Source organism: Bos mutus, chromosome 10 (genome assembly GCF_027580195.1).
Source record: "Bos mutus isolate GX-2022 chromosome 10, NWIPB_WYAK_1.1, whole genome shotgun sequence".
Taxonomy (NCBI): domain Eukaryota; kingdom Metazoa; phylum Chordata; class Mammalia; order Artiodactyla; family Bovidae; genus Bos; species Bos mutus.
Window position 1 is genome coordinate 74,310,920 of NC_091626.1, and position 20,737 is coordinate 74,331,656.

The 20,737-nt window shown below is 40.5% G+C and overlaps 1 protein-coding gene across 1 annotated transcript in view; it reads right to left on the reverse strand.

Moving 5' to 3' along the window:
- SPRED1 (sprouty related EVH1 domain containing 1) overlaps positions 1-15,879 on the reverse strand; it is a 119,867-nt gene extending 103,988 nt beyond the window's left edge. Inside the window, exon 1 of the mRNA XM_005888927.3 lies at positions 14,675-15,879. Within this exon, the coding sequence (XP_005888989.1) occupies positions 14,675-14,706 (32 nt within the window). The 5' untranslated portion in view covers positions 14,707-15,879. The remainder of the gene's footprint in view (positions 1-14,674) is intronic.
- Positions 15,880-20,737: the final 4,858 nt, after the last annotated feature.

Here is a 20,737-nt window from a genome sequence, read left to right on the forward strand (position 1 = left end):
ACAACAACAAATAATCTTTAACTTAGCTATACTTTTTATATGTACCGATACCATTTAGTTCCCCAATCAGGCCCACACACTTCGATTCTAATTCCTAGGCTTTCCTCTTCTTCCTGAAGTCTTCTAAAACCTTTCCTTTTTCTGCCTTCTCTGCTTACTTCTATTTTTTTTCCCCCCAATCATCTAAAAAACACTTCTTCTCCCCATTGGTAAATCAAAACTCATACATACACAAATCCATTTTTATATAATTTTCATGCAAAAAGTAATTTATGGGTAAGAAAAGATTACTGTCTTCATAAGCACAGATGCTCAGATACTAAAAGACTTGCTCTAACTCACATAAGTAAATGGCAAAACTGAGACTAGAATCTGAGTTTCTTTTCTTTTCTATATAGATCTCCAGATTTTATAATGTGCCAACTGGCATAATTCTATTCCTTCTGATACAGGTAACTCACTATATATATAAATCATATGATCTATGTGACATTTTTAGAGAAACAAATCTTAAAATCCTTTCTATGTATTTTTTGCCTTTATAAAACTTTTAACATGAGTGCAAAAAAGAAAACTTCTGTGGGTAATTTCCTGCTATGTTCCAAGTTTCCTACAATGTGATTGTATTCTTTTTGTACTTCAAAAAGTTTCTATTAATCTTTGCTGGATTTTTACGTTCTTACTTTTTGTTTGAAAATGGCATCTGCTGTAATTACAGTGCACGATCATGACTTGCCCTTGAGCAACACCCTAATGTACTCTAAATGCTGCCTCTAACCAGAGTACACTTCCTCCCAGAAATGTGCCACACAAGTTAGAGGCATATAATGCCATAGGATATAAATACACAAAGACTTTACAGTTAAAAGTTTTCCTTTTTTCCTAATATAAATGATTAAAAACATTCCATTTCATATTGAAAAAACAACTCAATTATTGACTAAAATGCAATATTCATAGTATCTTTGAAATTGTTTATCAGATTTCAAAATAACTATATACTTTTTACAAGCTGCTTTGGGATACACTCCCAAATTCATGAATGATAAATTCGGGGCACTTCAGTGAAAGAAATCTGAGACGCAATGATGTAACGCTTATTATCTATAACCTAGCTTCAGTGATTCAAATCTGAATTCCCCTACAATGCCTCACAACTCAACCCTGAAATGCACTGCCCTGAGAATCCTATACCTTTTCATATTATCTATTTTCATGAAATAATAAGCTGAACATAAATATAAATCTTTAGTACCAATAAGGAGACACATCCTTAAAGGACAATATTCCATAAATTGCACTGTAGTTCAGAACCTGGCACTTTTAACTACAAGTGTCTTAAGCAGCATTATTTTTACACAGAATAGATAAAATATCCTATAATTCTAATCTATAGAATACAGAAATCAGCTTGTGTCATCTTAAGTCCAAGTTGTTTTACAAAAGGTTTTGTGTGTGTGTGTGTATGAATGCATGTATGTACCTATGCACACTTTGTTAAAAAATATAAAGTATTTGTTACTGTTACAGTCAAGAGTTTAAAAGCTGTTTTAGGGTATGGGCCTTGGAGTCTCCACCAGCTATTCAACTTTCTTAAGTCCCAGTTTTCTCACCTTTGTAATTGCAAGTAATACAGTAATAACATTTCAAGTAGCTGTTATCAAGACTAAATCTATCAAATGATTTTAAGACAATGCTGCTACTCATTCCAACATTAGCTGTCACTTAATTACATATTGGGAGCTATGTAAAAAACCCACAAGGTACTAAAGAATAAAAATGAAATCTAAGAAATATGAGAATGCATTTATAAATAATCCACAATAGGCAAAAAATACAATTGTTTGAAATCAACACTTCATAATTAGAATTTAAGGCCACATATTCTTTGACATTAAGTATTTCACTCCCATAAATGTACCTAAGAAATTAATTGAACAGAAAAAAAAACAAATGTATGCAGAAAAGATGCTCATTACAATTTTATTGATAAGCCAAGAGCTGGACACCAAAGTGTTCACTACCAAGAAAATACCTATGTAAACTTATGGTACAACTTGATGAACTATTATAGACATTAAAATAATGATTACTAAAAAAACCCATGTGTAAGTATAGAAATTAAGTATATTTGAGGAAAATAAATAATATTCATATATACACTATTAAAACGAATAAAAATATATCTGTACGGTACTAGAAACAACTGAAAACTATGCTGAGTTTTGTTCTTGTTTTGTCCTCCCCAAAACAAAGTCAGTGTCTTAGTCCATCAGCTTGCAGTAACAAAATACAACAGAATGGGGAAGGTAGCTAATAAACAACCGGAATTTATTTTTCACAACTCTGGAGGCTGAGAAGTTCAAGATCGAGATGCCAGCATGGCTGGGTAAAGGCCTTCTTCCTGGTTCACAGCTAGGGACTTTTCACATGGTGCAAGGACTCTGGAACCTCCGTCCTCATGATTTAAGGCCCCACACCATTATACCATTGTCTCTGGGGGTTAGGATTTCAACATACTAGTTTGGTGGGGATATTCAGATATCAGAAATCAATTAAAAGGATTCAGCTCAGTTTTCCTCCTACTAAGGACCTAGCTGAAATAGTGTAAAACCAAAAATGACTAGACGTTAGCCAGTAATTATTAAGTCAAACTACTTTTGTATGATGTATGCTGGGACCGAGTACACAGTACAGATTCAGACTCAATAGGACCTATATAACTTAAAACTCAACATTCAAAAAACTAAGACCATGGCATCACTTCATGGCAAAGAGATGGGGTGGGGGGAATCAAAAAACAGTGACAGGCTTTATTTTCTTGGGCTCCAAAATCACTGCAAATGGTGACTACAATCATAAAATTAAAAGACACCTGCTCCTTGAAATAAAAGCTATGACCAACCTAGACAGCATATTAAAAAACAGAGACATTACTTTGCCAACAAAGGTCCGCTGAGTCAAAGCTATGGTTTTTCCAGAGGTCATGTATGAATGTGACTGGACCATAAAGAGCTGAGCGCTGAAGGACTGATGCTTTTGAATTGTGGTTTTGGAGAAGACTCTTGAGAGTCCCTTGGACTGCAAGGAGATCAAACCAGCCAATCCTAAAGGAAATCAGTCCTGAATATTCTTTGCAAGGACGGATGCTGAAGCTGAAACTCCAATACTTTAGCCACCTGATGCAAAGAACTGACTCATTAGAAAATACCCTGATGTTGGGAAACACTGAAGGGAGGAAGAGAAGGGGATGAGAGAGGATGAGATGGTTGGATGTCATCACCGACTCGACAGACAAGAATTTGAGCAAGCTCCAGGAGCTGGTGATGGGCAGGGAAGCCTGGTGTGCTGCAGTCCATGGGGTCAACAAAGAGTCGGACATGACTGAGCTGAACTGATAAAACTAAGAAGCTAACTTTGCTCTCTCCTGAAGTATCAAGATGAGGAAAAACTGCAAATGAAAACTCAGGTGATTATAGAGAGGCCAGCTTGTCCACTCATTCATCTACTTCTCTCCCCTTTCTTTTTGAAAAAATTATCATAGAGTTGAAAAAATATCTTAATTTGATAGACTACTTATTAAAGTTATTTGTTATATTTTCTTAACTCTAAGTTGATTAAGTTTTTTGGATCAAATAAAATAACTCTCAAGAGAAAAAGCATACACATTTTTCCTCGTATTTTTAAGCTCCTAATTTATGTTCATTTAGGACTTTGATTCATAGATAACTTCAAACTCGATCCTAAACCAAGTTTTAGTAACTACATATCTAAGGCTATTATTTTCTAAATAACAAATGACACAGTATTAATGTTAAACATCAGGCTAAATCAAAATATAAACAAATTTTTGCTTTAGTTGCTGATGATTATAAAATGAACTAAATATAAGCGTACAGACCTTTAGCTGTCCAAATCAAAGTCAGCACTAAGACACAGCAACAAACTTCTAGCTAGCAGATCTAGCTCATGTCACCCATTATGAGTTCCTAGTTGATTACACAGGCAAAAAATTAAAAATCTAAATCTTTAATAACCTGAAAAAAAGACTCCTCCTCCCATCTCCCATGAAAGTAATTTCTTTCCTCCTCCATATAATCTGAAAGTTCCTTCATTCAACTCTGCAAAAGATGACTTTTCCCCACTGCTGCTGCTGCTACTAAGTCGCTTCAGTCGTGTCCGACTCTGTGCGACCCCATAGACAGCAGCCCACCAGGCTCCGCCATCCCTGGGATTCTCCAGGCAAGAACACTGGAGTGGGTTGCCATTTCCTTCAATGCATGAAAGTGAAAAGTGAAAGTGAAGTCGCTCAGTCGTGTCCGACTCTTTGTGATCCCATGGACTGCAGCCTACCAGGGTCCTCCGTCCATGGGATTTTCCAGGCAAGAATACTGGAGTGGGTGGCCATTGCCTTCTCCCTTCCCCACTGAAATTAGCTAATTTTTTTGAAAGTGAAAGCTGTTCAGTCATATCCAACGCTTCGTGATCACACGGGACTGTAGTCCATGGAATTCTCCAGTCCAGAATACTGGAGAGGGTAACTTTTCTCTTCTCCAGGGGATCTTCCCAACCCAGTGATCGAACCCAGGTCTCCCACATTTCAGGCCTGTTCTTCACCAGCTGATCCACAAGGGCCCAAGGATACTGGAGTAGGTAGCCTATCCCTTCTCCAGTGGATCTTCCCGACCCAGGAATCAAATCCAGGTCTCCTACACTGCAGGCGGATTCTTTACCAACTGAGCTATCAGGGAAGCCAATTTTGACGGAGAGACATCAAATCTATTTATACGTATTTCCAAAATGTGCTCAGATGCTAAAATTGCTTTGAAAAATATACACAATAGAGATTTATATTATTTTTTTGTGTTGGAATGTTTAAATTTTAAGTGTTTCTGAAAAGCAGCTTTTCAACATTTAAACTCAAATACAATTTTTCCATCAGGTCCATAATCCTTTTCAAAAAGTAACCGTACCTTAAGGCTAAATGAAAATGAGTACTGATTATTTCATGAACATAGTACCTTTCTCCTCAAGAACTGAAAGTTCTTTTTAATATTCTCTTATCTCTAATCAAAAAATGTTATGGAGGGAGGAGGGAAGGTTACGTTTTATCTTTTAACATCCCGCTGAAGTAGGGACATGTTATCCTGGCTTTACAGATGGAAAATCAAGCACAAAGTCAGGTTACATGACTTGCCAAGTCTTAATGAGACAGTCAGTAGTAACCACAGATCATGTTAATTATGAATACCAAGTCAATTATAGAAATTCAGTGAATTTTGTTTCAAAAAGATCTTTATAACCGTATTAGGATTAAAGTATCCCCAAAATACAAAATGTTCTGTCAAAGACAATATCATTTATTCAGATAAAGCCCTATAGTATCAGTCAACATTTTGGTCAGTCTCTCAGAAAATTCTTTAAGTTCATGGTAAGTTCCAAATCTGGATAATTTATTCACATGTCTAGCTTCCTTTCTATTTCCTAATTACCAACACCATTATTATATGAGATCCTATCACTTCCAATACTCCCAACTCCTCCAGGATAAGCCCTTCCCTTTTCTTATCCTCTGTGACACCCTCCTTTTCAATTTCCAATTCCAAAACCCTTACTCCTGTTCCTTAAAACTGCAGTGGCAGATGTCAATAGTCATACTCAATTTTAAGCAGCTCATCCCACACACTAATTAAATACAATGGCCCTGGCTCAGGATTCCTCTCCACCTCAACTTCTGATACCAACCCAGGAAACTGAACAGCCATACTAGTGAACTTTTAAAATATCCTAAAAAATCCTGGTTCCTCTACTCCAACAACCTGTTTCTACTTTAATCTTCCATCATGTTACCACTCTGGAGTCTGTGTTCTTTGATCAAAATCTATCTTTTGATTTCCCCACTTGCCCTCTACCAGTTCTTTTTATCAAAACTTATAATCCCTCAAAACAGTTGTCACTTCTACTTGTCAACCTATCACTTCAAGCTTATTTTTTTTTTCTTCAAAATCTAGTCTGGCCATGAAATATATGAGGTACTGCTGCTGCTGCTGCTAAGTCACTTCAGTCATGTCCGACTCTGTGCGACCCCATAGACAGCAGCCCACCAGGCTCCCTCGTCCCTGGGATTCTCCAGGCAAGAACACTGGAGTGGGTTGACATTTCCTCCTCCAATGCATGAAAGTGAAAAGTGAAAGTGAAGTCACTCAGCTGTGTCTGACTCGTAGCGACTCCATGGACTGCAGCCTACCAGGCTCCTGCGTCCATGGGATTTTCCAGGCAAGAGTACTGGAGTGGGGTGCCACTGCCTTCTCCGATATGAGGTACAGTGTGGTATAAATATAGTGCAATTTGAATCTCAGTTCTACCACTCACTCTCTTGCATGGCTACAAGTAAGTTACTAAAACTCTTTTAAGTCTTGGTTATCTCAATTGAAAACTATGGATAATACTTAGTTCACATGGTCATTAGGAGGATTAAATCTAGCACAGTATCTGACCCAAGCAATTAAACAGTTTGCAAGACTCCTCTTTCCTGGGCCATGCTCTCCCAATTAACAACCTTCCCTTATTTTTTGTTTTCCTCTTCTCCATTATCAACATCACCTCATTTAATAAATAATCTCAACTCCAAACTTCCCCCTAAACTTACATAATCTTGCTTTTTGCTGTCGCCATTTCATCACTTCCCATTTTGTCTAATTTCTCTCCTACCTCTCAAGACTTTTCTGTCTTTTATTGTCCCTTCTCTGCTGCTGCTGCTGCTGCTGCTGCTGCTAAGTCGCTTCAGTAGTGTCTGACTCTGTGCGACCCCATAGACGGCAGCCCACCAGGCTCCTCAGTCCCTGGGATTCTCCAGGCAAGAACACTGGAGTGGGATGCCATTTCCTTCTCCAATGCATGAAAGTGAAAAGGGAAAGTGAAGTCACTCAGTCGTGTCCAACTCTTAGCGACCCCATGGACTGCAGCCTACCAGGCTCCTCCGCCCATGGGATTTTCCAGGCAAGAGTACTGGAGTGGGGTGCCATTCCCTTCTCACTCTCCCTTAAAAACACTCCTGATTCTCACTATTCATTTTCTATTACTTTTTAACATTATCCTTGGGCAATTCTTCACTGGCTTCAACTATAGGCATATTTTGCAGATATTGTAGTTCAGTTTCAGATTACTTAAATATCTTCTATGCTTGTTTTTCAGTTCCCCCTCCCCACCAGCCTCTCTTCTTGGAATGCCCCTCCTCTTCCCATTGCCCTCATCTCTGGCTGACTCCTAAATACCATCTCTTTTCTGAAGGCCTCCTTCACACACAACTCCCACTCTGCAGTTCATCAACGGTAAAATTACTTTCTTCTTAAGCCTTGAAGACTTCATAACCAGAGCACTCAGCACATTTCAGAGGGATCTAGTTCCCTTGCTGGATAGTGAAAGCAGTTATCAGGTTTTACTTATCTTTGTATCTCCAGGGCTAAAGAAAAGTCAAGTGCCTAATAGGCACTCAAATGTCACTGAACTGAGTTTCAAGAAAAAGTTACTAATGGTATCTGACCTGAAAAACTAAGAAATCCATATATATAACTTAGCAACTAAAATTCTGAAATGCTTTTACATATAATTAAAGGGACAAACCCAGAACTGATCCCTAATTCCAATCTCAAAATACCAATGTAATTCACAACAGAACAGTGAAAGAAGTTTGGTGATTTTATGCCAAAGTTAATCATTAACATTCTGATGTGGTAAAAGTTATAACTTTGAAAAAGTAGCATCAAAAAAGTCAAAGTTCACTAAATTCCATCTAAAGTTTGGTAATCCAACTACTGGATACTAAAACATTAACAAATACTGCGTATTTGTGAAATTAATCTCTAATCAAGTGAAGAGACAAACAAAATGTGTCTAATCATAAGTATAGTATCATTATATACTACCAAGAGACAATTAAATTCTGCATTCCAAGTCATAATGCCCTTTATTGAAACTATAATACCTGTTTCACAGATAACATTTAGCAATAAAATGATAAAACTGATATTAAAATTTCATTTCCAATTACTCTTAAATTTAGAAATGCTTATTCTTCACACTCTAAATATAGAAAGAAAATGCCTTCCAAAGTAATTTTAAAATTTCATATACTAGGTAATTTCTACTGTTCAATCCTACATTTACAAGCAACATGGATGATCTATTAAATGTGGATTTGCAAAGTACAAAGAAAGTCACTCAGGATTCTTGAACTAAAAGCAATCCTAAAAAGTGGATCAAATACAATCTCATTTTAAATCAGAAAAAGTAAAATTCTAGGAAGCAGAAAAATAATATAAATCCATATTTATGAACATTTATATTATAAATCTATAAAGTATGGACATTCACTTCCCTACTATAAGCAGAGACCAAATGACAATCTGGCATTTAAGATTGTATCAATCATTTTCCTTGTTCTTCAAATGTGACAAACTATATTGATTTTCTCATGTTGACATTCTTGCAATCTCACAATAAATCCAGTTTGACTGTGAGGCTTTGTTGTTTTTAGTTCACTGAATTGTGTTTCATTTGCTACTTTTTGAAAATTCTCAGCCAGTATCTCTCAGTATTTCCTCTCCCCCATTATTTCTTCTTTTGGAACTGTTAGCTGCATCTTGGACTTGTTCATCTTATTGTTCACATTTCTTAACCTTCCTATTCTATATCTCTTTCTTTGGGTTCAGTCTTTAGGACCTCAGTCATAGTAGGAAGATTTTAACCTTTTGTGCCATGGACCTCTTTGGCAGTTCTAGTGAGGTCAATGGCCTCCTTTCTCAGAATATTAAAGATTTTAAATAAAATACGTAAGATTACAAAATTATAATTATATTGAAATAATTATCAAAATATTTTAAATTTTGGTGCTTTCTTCGGCAGCACATATACTAAAATATTTTTAATTTTAATAGAGTAGTAATGTTCCTGTATTAACATATTAAAATGCAAGCTCTACCAATGGCTTAATAACTATAATAATTTCAAACTAGTGATGGCAGTAAGTGCTATTTCAAGATATTTGAAACAACCAAACAGGAAATGTACTGTATGGGGAAAAAACATGAATCTATTGGTGTTATGCACTGAACTGAATCTCTTCAACAAGACGTTAGGTCCCAACCCCCAGTACCACAGCAAGTGACCTCATTTGGAAAGACGGTCACCATAGATGTAATTAATTAAGAGAAGGTCATAGTGGAGTTGAGTGGGCTCCTAATCCATTATGACTAGTGTCCTTAAGAGAAGATGGCCATGAGACACATGTAGCACTTTGTTAGACCAGCCCTGCGAAACTAACATAGTTGCTGTCTCAAGTACCTCTAACCCTGCTATGGTTGCTGGTATTTTCTTCAATTATGAATGCAGACATATTTCAGGTAGAGATTAGTAAAAGCACTCTGAGACATAAGCCCTTATGTCTACATCAATTACCATCTCAGTCTGAGATCCAGTACTCATTAACTATGCTTTAACAAAAATAATGAACTATGTTTAAACAAAAATATACCAACAATTTTTTTTCCTTCCCATTACAGACCATTCTGAGTGCCACAAAAACAACACCTTGTGGGTCTGTTAAGACTTTGGTTCTAGACTCTAAAATGAGATGCCACTATCACACAAAACTTGTAATAAACAGCAAGTTAAACTTAAAAGAACAATTCATTATCTGAGTTAATTTCTTACACTGAATAAATGTGAAATTATCCTCTAGTGTTAGATTAACATTTGTGTGAATAACCAAATGAAAAGACTGACTTTTGACACTTCTAGGCCAGTAAGTAAAGCATGAGAGCTGGTATCTTAATACATTCCTCTTAAGATCTACCCCAAAAGCCTTTTGTTCACTTATTCATCTAAAGACCACATTTATTTAAGAAAATAAAAGTTTTCCATCTGTGATGAATATTATCAAAGACACAGGGTTATTAAATTAAGCTCAAAATGAGGAAGCCTTTAGAGATTAGGAATGTACCAACTGTTTCCAAATGTATCTTGGTTCTTCAAAATTCATGCTTCTACTTCATCATCCTATGAGATCTACTGGAAGTTTTTCATTTGCTTAAACATATCAAAATCAACAATCTAATAAAACTGACCAATTAACAAATACATATGTTACATGTATTAGCCTATGTAGTCTAATACATGGAGAAGGCAATGGCACCCCACTCCAGTACTCTTGCCTGGAAAATCCCATGGATGGAGAAGTCTGGTGGGCTGCAGTCCATGGGGTTGCTAAGAGTCGGACACAACTGAGCGACTGCCCTTTCACTTTTCACTTTCATGCATTGGAGAAGGAAATGGCAGCCCACTCCAGTGTTTTTGCCTGGAGAATCCCAGGGACGGCAGAGCCTGGTGGGCTGCCGTCTCTGGGGTCGCACAGAGTCGGACACGACTGAAGCGACTTCGAAGCAGCAGCAGTCTAATACATTAGACTGACTTACAGTGTGTCTATCTCTGTATTACTTTAGGATAATTTAGAACAAGAAGAGCCCATGATGATGATTAGTTCAAATTCCTTGATTTACAAGTTAACAAACTGAGGGCCCCAAAGGCTGTCACTTGCCCAGAATCAGAGAATAAATTAGGTACAGTTAGGACAGAAACTCAACTCCCAAGTCCAAGACCAATGTTCTTTACATTATAGTGGTGTCTGACTCTTTGTGACCCCAGACAGCAGCCCACCAGGCTCCTCCATTCATGTAATTCTCCAGGCAAGAATACTGAAGTGGGTTGCCATGCCTTTCTCCAGAGGTCTTTCCAACCCAGGGATGGAACCTGGGTCTCCCACATTGCAGGCAGATTCTTTACCATCTGAGCCACCAGGGAAGCCCCGCATAAAAGCTGGTGAGAGTTACATAAATTATTAATGCCTTTTATATGATCATTTTAATCCTCTTTATATTTAAAAACAGTGCAGTTGCTCTACAACCAACTAACAAGTTTTCTGTTTTCTAAAAAATCAATTTTATTATCCAGACATTTAAAAAATAGGAATACAATCTCATTTCCACCTTCAAAGTGGGCAAAAATTTTTTTCAAAGAGAATTGGACAGACATTTCAAGGCATAAGCAGTCTCATACGTTGAGTCTTCTTTTCTAGAGAGCAATTTAGCAGAAAGAGTAGGACAACTTAAAATTTGCATATTTTATTCAATCTTTAGACGATTTCAAGGAGAAAAAGGTATAGATTTGGATGAAGACACAACTTAGGATCAAAGGCAGCACTGTTCAGAAATAACAGAAAAATAGTAGATCAATTAAAATATGGTATACACTGAATATAATGTAGGTGTTAAAAATTATGTTTTAGGAAATATTTAATGATACCAGAAAATATTCATATATATTAAGGTATGACAGTACCCTACTATGCAACTCTACTTTGCTGAAACTACATGTTTATACATAAATTACATAATACATGTGTAAAGCATTTATCACAGATTTTTACTCTTGGCACATAGTAAAAACCAGATAAATGAACACGATTCATGGAGAGTTTGACTATGTATTAAATGTTTAAATACTGTTATGTGAATGGCAGAAATGCAAATACATTACTTATTCACTTTAAAGACCAGTTTGTGCATCATTTGAAATAAACTATCATTCTTGCATGGAGGATTTTTTGTTGTTTTTAGTAACACTTTTAACGCAGTTACAGTTCATACTGAAGGCTGGAGAAGAAAAGCAGACTTTCACCAACCTTCCCCAAGTGTGGCATTGTGTAAGACGAAGTGTTACAGGCTTACAGAATTACTTACTTAGTTTAAATACATTACTTACTTGATTAAATATATACCCACAATCAACCTCTGAGAACTATTTATTTCTCTCTCTACACATAACTCTAATTTCAAATAAGCATGTACTAGAAGGTTTCAAAATGAGGCCTCTAAAGGCCTTGATTTTACCACAATGACTATCTAGAAAAGGTTAATGGTTTTTTAAGACACTGGTAATCTGCACTCTTTTTAAAAGTCAAAATCAGGTGAAAAACATACAAGTGTTAAGAACAGTCTCTAATTACCTATTGATTATGGATTTTTAAAAAAGAGAGAAAAGAAAAAGGAAAAAATATACATAAGGCTCCAATAAAAACCATATATTAGGGCAATTTCAAACTATGCTAAGGCTTTAAGGGCATCTACCATAACATCTGTTTCTTCCTAATACATGTAATTATAAATAATAAATTTTCCACTTGAAAACATTATAAAGAGCAGATACCTAAATTATCAGGATAAAGTCTACATTCCAAAGAAGTTCACTCTTTCTGATTTACCTACTGTACTAACAATGCAGACTCTAATAAAACTGATTATCAGACGAACACATCACTTTCTAAAACAAAAAAAAGTAAAACCCACAAGAGTTTGTCCCCACGAAGAGTTAACATCTCATGGCAAAAATGGTATGTTAAAACACACTATTCTTGACCTATCAAAATTAACATAACAAAGCCCCTAGCAGGAAAAAATTTAATAACAAACCAGGATAAATTAGTGAAAACATAATTCTTAAGTCTGAGAGAGATAATTTCCAAATTGTCCCATACTAAGTACATTAATTATTTTAAAGGCAATTTTACCATTAATAAATATTGTCATTAGGAGCTTCGAATATCAAAATCTCTGAGATTAAATCACCGGGAATATTTATATTCATTTTTAGTGCAAAAGCAGTTATCATTCACTGGTAATCACTACAACAAAAAACTTGTTCTCTCAATTTGTCCATGGTAAGTATTACAAGAGTCCACTTAAAAACTGTATTTTACAAGTGTGTCAATTCACATTTCCATATTAGCGTTTCTATCAGCTGCATCCATAAAAGGAGGTATTCAATATTTTACTTTAAATATGGTAATTAGTCTTCCCCCACCCCCAAAATAGAACCTGACATTTTGATCCAGGCTACTTTCTTAAAAGAAGGTATCAGCAAAAAGTACCGTCATTCTGTTCACGGGTTTTAGCAGTTTTTCTCTTAACTAAGCGTTATCTGAGATACTTCTTGATCTCTCTCAAAGTAGGTCTAATCTGCGGAAGGCTGTGAGACAGTGTACAGCACTGTGAATGGCCAGCCAGGTATTTTATGAATGGAGGCGATCACGTGATCCCAGCACCTCCCCGAACTGATATTTCCCACATAACTGTGTCAACATTCTGAGAACAGGGGTAGTTGTTTGTGTGGGCGCATATTTTTGAATTTAACCTATAACTTCGATTTCTCCTTACTTTCTGAACTCAAAACTTTACATTAAGACTGGCAGTTGAGCTTCAAATTTCTTCCTGGGAAATCCTTTCAAGATGTCCAAGGTGATGGATGTTTAATTATTTTTTTATGAATGAAAAGTGTGCTATGCAAATGAGGGCGATTCACAAAAAGAGAGAGAACATGGCGGCCACTTCTGCTTCTAGACTGCACTGACACTGCAGCAATCCACCTTCTCCCACACCCCGCTCGTCAAAAGAGTGTGTTGTGGATGGGGGCTGGGGGGGACGCTGCTCTGCATTTCTCAAGCTATTTTATGTTAAACAAGCCTAGGCTTTGGACTTTAAAGCTCTCAGAAAGGTCTGACTCGAGGAATGCTCTTTACTTAAAGGAATGCGTCCTAGGACTAGTCCTAACTCACTTAACTCTTTCCAACCCTTCGAAGATAAACAAAACTTGAATTTAATAACAAGAAAACGGACACTAATATTCTCTTGGAATTAAATTCCGTCTCAATAGAAAACTGTTGCAGCCTCATTATTCCTCCAGGCAGCTGTTATGTTACAGCAAAATATTTAAAAGGCAAAGTATTTTGCTTGGAAAACATAAGGACAGCCCAAATAAACAAAAACTTAAGCTGAGATGTTCTACAAGTTAATGAATGAAGTCATCAACATGTTCAGCAATGTAAACACTGTTAAATCGACGTGAACGGTGTGTTTCAATGTAGCCGAAAGATAAAATTTAGATTTCAAAATTTTCCTATGCTCCTCATAAAGACAAGTCCAGCGTTCGCAAAAGCAAAATAGAATAGTTCAACATCGCCCACACTTCAGGTGTCCCCAAAGCTACAGAAATTATAAAAATGCTTCCCTAGCTCCATTTTTTACAAAAATTTTACAGGTCATAAGTTTAAAAAGGGTGAGGGGCGGGGGGAGGCTTAATCGGTATTTAAGAAACACTGACTCATCGAATTAAGATTCAAGTGCAGTTTGATGCAGGAGGTGCTCCCACACATTAGTTTCCAAGTGAAACAGCTATAAAGGAGGCAAAATGGATATTTAAGGTATGTTGATTGGTGTGCTAAAGTGAAAAAGGACAGGCCAGAGGTCTTCCAGTCACCGGGTGGGATAATTGCTATCCCTCCTCCATCCATCCATATTATTCCATCTCATGGACAAACAATTGCCATCCCAGGCCAAATTCAATACCTTCTCCCAGAAGAAAGCAACTAAATGCTGGGGGTGGGGGTCCGGGGTTCCTGCCATTAAATAAAATGGCTCAAGAAATCAAATGTTTTCTCTAGAACAAGATGCACTCGAACTCTCCACGGTTGCAAGCACCCAAGTCCCCGAGGAGGTCTGGGGAGGCGTCGAGGGAAAATGGGGCGGTGGGGGCGGTTAGTAATCAAAATCAGTGAGGTGCTTACTCGTTGTCAGAAGTCGCCGTCTCCTCGCTCATCTTTCCCTCACCGCGATCCGATCTGGAGATGGAGGAGCAACAGCAGGCAGAGGAGCAGCAGCAGCACTGAGGGGCAGGAGGCAGCGGCGGCCGGGGGGGCGCGGGGGCAGCGGCTCAGGGGCCTCACCATGGTGGATGCCTCACCCGGAATGGTGCCCCCCCAGCCGGGAACTCCGGCCACCCCCGCAGGGGGGTGGCGGCGACAACCTCCACCGTGGCGACCCCAGCCTCTTCCCTCGCCTCAGCGTCCAGCCAAAGGATCCGAGGAGGCCGGGGAGGGTGGGAGCCAAGCAGAAAAGGAAGGGGGGGCTGCGAAGGTGGACTGGACACCGGCTCCTCGGGCCACGGGTGGAGCGCGGCGGGGTCCGGCCAGGAAGGAGCAGGCAGGAGGACTGAGAACCCAGGAGCAGAGGCGGCGCTTCCCTCAGGGATGCGGCGAGGAGGAAGCAAGGATCCGCTTGGTGGGGGCCGGCGGGGGGGTGCCGAGGCCAGGCTCCGGGCGGCGGCGACGCGGTCCTGCCGGAGCCCACCCCACCATCTCCCGCCTCGCCGCCGGCTGCCCGCTCAGCCCCGGGCGGCGATCGGGCCGGTCCTTCCGGACGAGCAGAAGCGGGCGAGGGGCCTCACGGCGGCGGATTCCTCCAGACACGCTCCGGCCGGGACGACTCCAGAAGAGGGAGGAGGGGGCGGCGGGGCGCGTGTGAGGCAGGGTCGGGCGAACGTATCGCTCTCACCCGGGTCGGAGAAGAGCGGCACGCCCGAGGGGCAGGGTCCCGAGAAGAGGCGGGAGAGCGAGGAGACCCGCCGCGGGTGCCCCACCAGACGGTGCCCACCAGCAGCTCCGCGGGCCAGCTCCTCACGCTCGCCAGAGGGGAGCCGCGAGGGGGGCGGCGGAAGCGCTCACGCCGCCCGCTCCTTCCGCCGCCGCCGCTGCCCGAACCGGGGGCGCCCGCGGGAGAAGGAGGCGAAGTAGTCCCTGGCGATTTCTGCAGGCCGCCGGCTTCCCGGAGGGCCAGAGCGGGTACGGGGCGGGGTTGCCGCGCGGGGTGCCCGGACTGAGAGGGCGTGTAAGTAGGAGGACTAAAAGCTGCGACCTCCGGACGAATCACTGCAACTCGAAGTCGTGTGCAGCATAGCAAGTTTCAGGAAAGTAGTTCCCTCCTCCCTTCATTTCCCAAATCGTTGTCGAGCCACCGAGCGGGGAGAGGAGGAGGGAGGCGGAGGGATACGCAGGCACCGTGCTCGTGTGCGTGCGCGCGCTCCAAACTCTTGGCACGCCGCGAAAGGGGGCGGGGGTGGGAGCTGCACGGGGAGCCGCTCGGGAGGTTGCATTGTTGCGGCGCGCTGCTCCCCGTTACTTGCTTTGGAATATCCTGGTTGTTTGAACAGAAAAGCTAGAGTGACAGTGTGCTCCAGGAGGAAACTGGAGGCCGCTCTGTTCTGCTATGTGTTTGTATGTGTGTGTGTGTGTTTTCCTTGCAGAGAATGGAACTGGCATGAGTTCATCTTTAGTTGGTGGGGGTTGGAGAGAGGGACTGTACAAAGAGAGCTCCGCCTGCTGTCCCTCTGCTTGCACTGCTGCAGTCTCCTAGCTGCATGCCCAGAGTGTGTGTGTATGAGAGAGAGAAAGAGCGAGAAGAGAAAGAGTTTTAATATCTTGGATTCTTACTGCGCAAGGGGTATGCTGCGCGGGGCATTCATCTCTGTAAGCTAGACTGGTTGTTAATGGAGAACGACTCCCATTGAAGCCCTGGGTAGGCGTGTTACAAGAATCTGGCGCAGCCAGAAGCACAGGAAATAACTCCCGCTGCGAGTGAGGTTGCATAACTATAGCGCAGAAGATGCCTCTGTGGCACGCACGAACTGCTTAACGGAGGCGGAACGATTATTCAATAGGCAGCTGTCACGTTTGCATTGTTAGAGGGCAGTGTGTGCATTCAGCTCAAAAGGTTTTTGCACAGAAACCTGCTGGGGTTGCGGGCTGGAGTCGAGGTCTGCGGGACCGGAGGACTCAGAGTTCCTGTCTGCAAATTCTATTATCCCTGCTCTACCTAGAAAGCCAGCCTATACATGATCTGGCCTGGGGGACTGAGTCCCAAGTTTCTGACTCATCTCCCTAGGTATCAGTCTAGCTCTGTACGCAGTGCTTGTCTGTCGTTCTTAGGTTTGTGCGACCTGAGAATGAAGGTCGTTGCTCCTGCCACCCTGAAGGGTAGGACAGTTCCTGAGGAAGAAGAAAGTGGGAGAACTCCTCAACAAACCATCACTCCTCTTGCTATCTCCAGAAAGTGTCATGGTCGCTGTTCTCAGGAGCCCCACACTAGCCTACTAACAGTGTTTTGGACGTTATTATTTTAGTGACAAAGTCATGTCCGACTCTTTGCGACCGCATGGGCTGTAATCCACCAGACTCCTCTGTCCATGGGATTTCCCAGGCAAGAATACTGGAGGGGGTTGCCATTTCCTTCTCCAGAGGAACTTCCTGACTCAGGGATGGAATCCCAGTGTCTTGTCGTGGCAGGCGGGCTCTTTACTGCTGAGCCACCAGGGAAGCCTGTTTGGACACAGTAGGTGTTTAATAAACGTTTGGGGGAATAAAGTTTAGTCAGTCTGCCCAGAAAACTACTCTATTGATTTCTAAGGTTTCTTTATGTGAGTCTTGCTTCCAGCCTCAAAGCAGAATTGTCCTTTCTCAGAGGGAGGAAGGGGCTGTGCTGATTACAGGAAGAGATAAAGGGATCCTCCATAGTCAGAGGTTACCTCTGTTACCTCTGAATCTGCGTTTTTGGTCTTGTTTCTGCAAGGAACTTTTAACTGCGGGTATTGGTACTAGCCGGCTCTCCTTCCAGTGCTACTGCTCACCACTTTGGCAGCTCCGATTTGAATCAAGTCCCATCAGTTTTAATTTGTGTTCTAGACAGTTTGTATTCCAGACAAGTTCCTTAAACTCTGTGCCTGTGTCAATTGGGCTAATAGTACCTAATTCCTAGAGTAGCTATACTGATTAATGAGGTGATAATATACAGAAAGCACTTAGAACAGACTTAGAACTCAGTAAGTCTCACTGTTACCGTGATTTTGTAAAACAGAGATAATAATAAACTCCATGACAAGGTGGTAGCAGTTGCTCTGAAAGTTCAATGTAAAGTGTTCGGTAGCCAGTTGCTTCCTATAACAGAAAACCATTGGTTTTCTTCCATGTACCACACTTGCTGGACACATGGCCTGGTCCCTAATAAGCCATCAATAAATCATAGCTCTTGGGGTTATTATGGGTGAGTACAATATAAGTTGGATCACTTGCAAAAGCCTCCTTTTCTTTTGAAGAAGATTTGTGTCTTTGAGGTTCAAGTCCATCAGGCAATGTATCAATTACAGGGTTTGAGAAAAGATATGTAAACCATCTTGGCTGTCATGTGCAAGGCACTGTGCTGGCCACTTATACACATGTTCCTTACCTAAGGGGCAAGATATGATCAACAGCTTGAATTAAGGCTTTCCAAATTGTTCTCAATCGCATAACCAAGACATAGTCGCCAATCTGGTCACTGCTTTCAGAGTTTCCCAGGTCTTTCTCAAGACACTTTAGTGCCCTTCTTTAAAGGGTACACTTGTAACTGTCTTCTCAACCAGTTGTTGAAGATCTTACTAACTTTAAAAGAAAAATTGTCTATATAGCCAGAGCTCTGAGTCTTCTACCCTGAAAACATCAAAAGTGGTCCTACAATGAGGTTCAGAGCCCAGAGGTCTTCTAGTCTGACTGACTATTAGCAACTGCCCTGGACAGGGAGGCCTGGCGTGCTGCGATTCATGGGGTCGCAAAGAGTTGGACACGACTGAGCGACTGATCTGATCTCATCTGATCTGGTCTATCCCAGTGTTAGGACCTTAAGAGGTACTAGACACATAACAACAAAATGCATTGTGTGAGACCTTGTTTGGATCCCGATTTAAACAAATATTTTCAAATTTGAGATTGAGGAAGTGGAGACTGATGATTATAAAGAATTGGTGTTGTGTTTGTGCTTTTTACATCCTTATCTTTCAGAAATATGTAATGATGTGATATCTGAGATTGGCTTCAGGATAAGCCAGTGGGGTCAGGAGTGGAGAGAAGTATTCAAGTGTTTAAATGAAACAAGATTGGTTACTCTGTACTATTTTATATATTTGAAATTTTCCATCATAAAAATTTTTTTACACTGCAAGCACTGCTTTAATGCAGATTCCTAGGCCCCACTTCAGAGATTGTGATCAGCAGATTGGCAGTGGGACAGAGAAATCTGCTTTTTCAGAAGCATGCCAGGTGCCTGGTCCTTCTTAGCTCTTCACTGTCTTCTCCCACTTTCCTTGCAACTACTTGTGTCACCCCATCTCTGAACACACCGCTTACTGAGAGTTCATTCCAGAGAACACAAAAAAGAGTAGTCCAAGGTATATCACAGGCTAAAGCATATATTGATCAAGGCTGAGGGCTGGTTCAACAGGGAGGGTGGATCCAATAAGACTTGACAAGCCACATGAGAAGATAAATATAGACCAAAATTTCACCTAAGTCCCAACTCCATTCAGATGGTATAGCTTCCAGAGAACACTAGTCAAGAAGGAGTCAATGGCCAAGTCAAGGGTCAGCAGGGCAGGGGACACATGTTTGCTTGGCTGTGTTTGCTCAGGTGGGTCTTTGGAAAGAGGCCAGTCACAATAGCCGGTGCTCACAGGTGGTTCTTGGGACTGTTGTCCTCAGGTTTAGGAATCAGCCACAGGCTAACAGGAATTAGCCTGTTGTGTGTATGTGTGCTAAGTCCCTCAGTTGTGTCCAACTCTTTGTGACCAGAGACGATTAATTACCGAAAGCATCCATGAACCAACAGCACAGTTGCCAACTAATTGCCAGTATAGAGCATTATCAAAGTACAAGTGGGTTTTGGGTTCCATGCAGGTGTCAGACCAGGGTTCACAAGCAGAGGAAAAGTGTCCTGCTCTTGTGGAGGCGCTGATAGATGGCAGGTAGCACTCCAAGGCTTTCTCCGTCTTTCGATACCACTTGATCCATAGTGATTATCTTTCTTCTGTACTCAGAATTTGTTTTCACAAGTTCTTTTTTTTTCTTCACTGTTTTATGCTTGTATTGATAACCATCTCCCCTTTCCTAATCAACTTTTTTGACTTCATGTTTATTTTAAAGGCTTGAAGGCAGAGGCTGCATTTCATGTTTTTTGGCTTTCTCTTTAGCAGTGATTTTCAGTAATGGAGGCTTTTCAAATATCATGCAAAGGCCTTATGCATGTATAAAGATGAAGCTGTATTGACTGACACTTCGATGGCAATCAGGAGTCCCTTCTGGCTTCTGATTGTGACTTCAACACTACTGCACTTCAGTGTTTCACACACACTGTTCCTTGCACTAATAAGCTCTCAGCAGGTATTTGTATTTTTGGAAAGCCAAAAGGAGACAGCCATGCCAACATTTAAAGTTCTAACGGTACATAAAATATATGTACACATTGCCATTTCTAAAATTACTCTTAACATTACTTCTTAGCAGATGTTATTAAAATTTTGTATTTTAAAACTGTAGTTAATATGTACCTAGATCAAAGGGAACTCTTTCTTCATGCTGTACTTTGTTTAATGAATAATTTTTTTTTAAGTGTAACCAGTCTCTTGGCTAATGAGCTTGGCCTCTCAGTGGAATTACTAAATGGTAACCATGTTTCTAAATAGTTTCCTTGCCTCTGGCATGAGTCTGTTTCTCCATCACTAGGGTTTCCATGTTCTTCCAAACTAATACAAAGTATAAAGAATCAGTATGCTATTTTATTTTTCTCCCAAAGGACTGCAATTGTTGGTCTGGTAGTATCCGGTAAGTGTGAAATCAGTTTACATGTAATGCTATAACTGCCTTTTACAGGAAGTTTCCAAGAGATTACAAGCAGTACAAGGGAAATGAGCAGTCTGTGATTTCCTTTCTTTTCAGTATAATCTTAGCAGGGAGGATGCTTACGGGGGCCCATGCTACTAAATAAAGCAC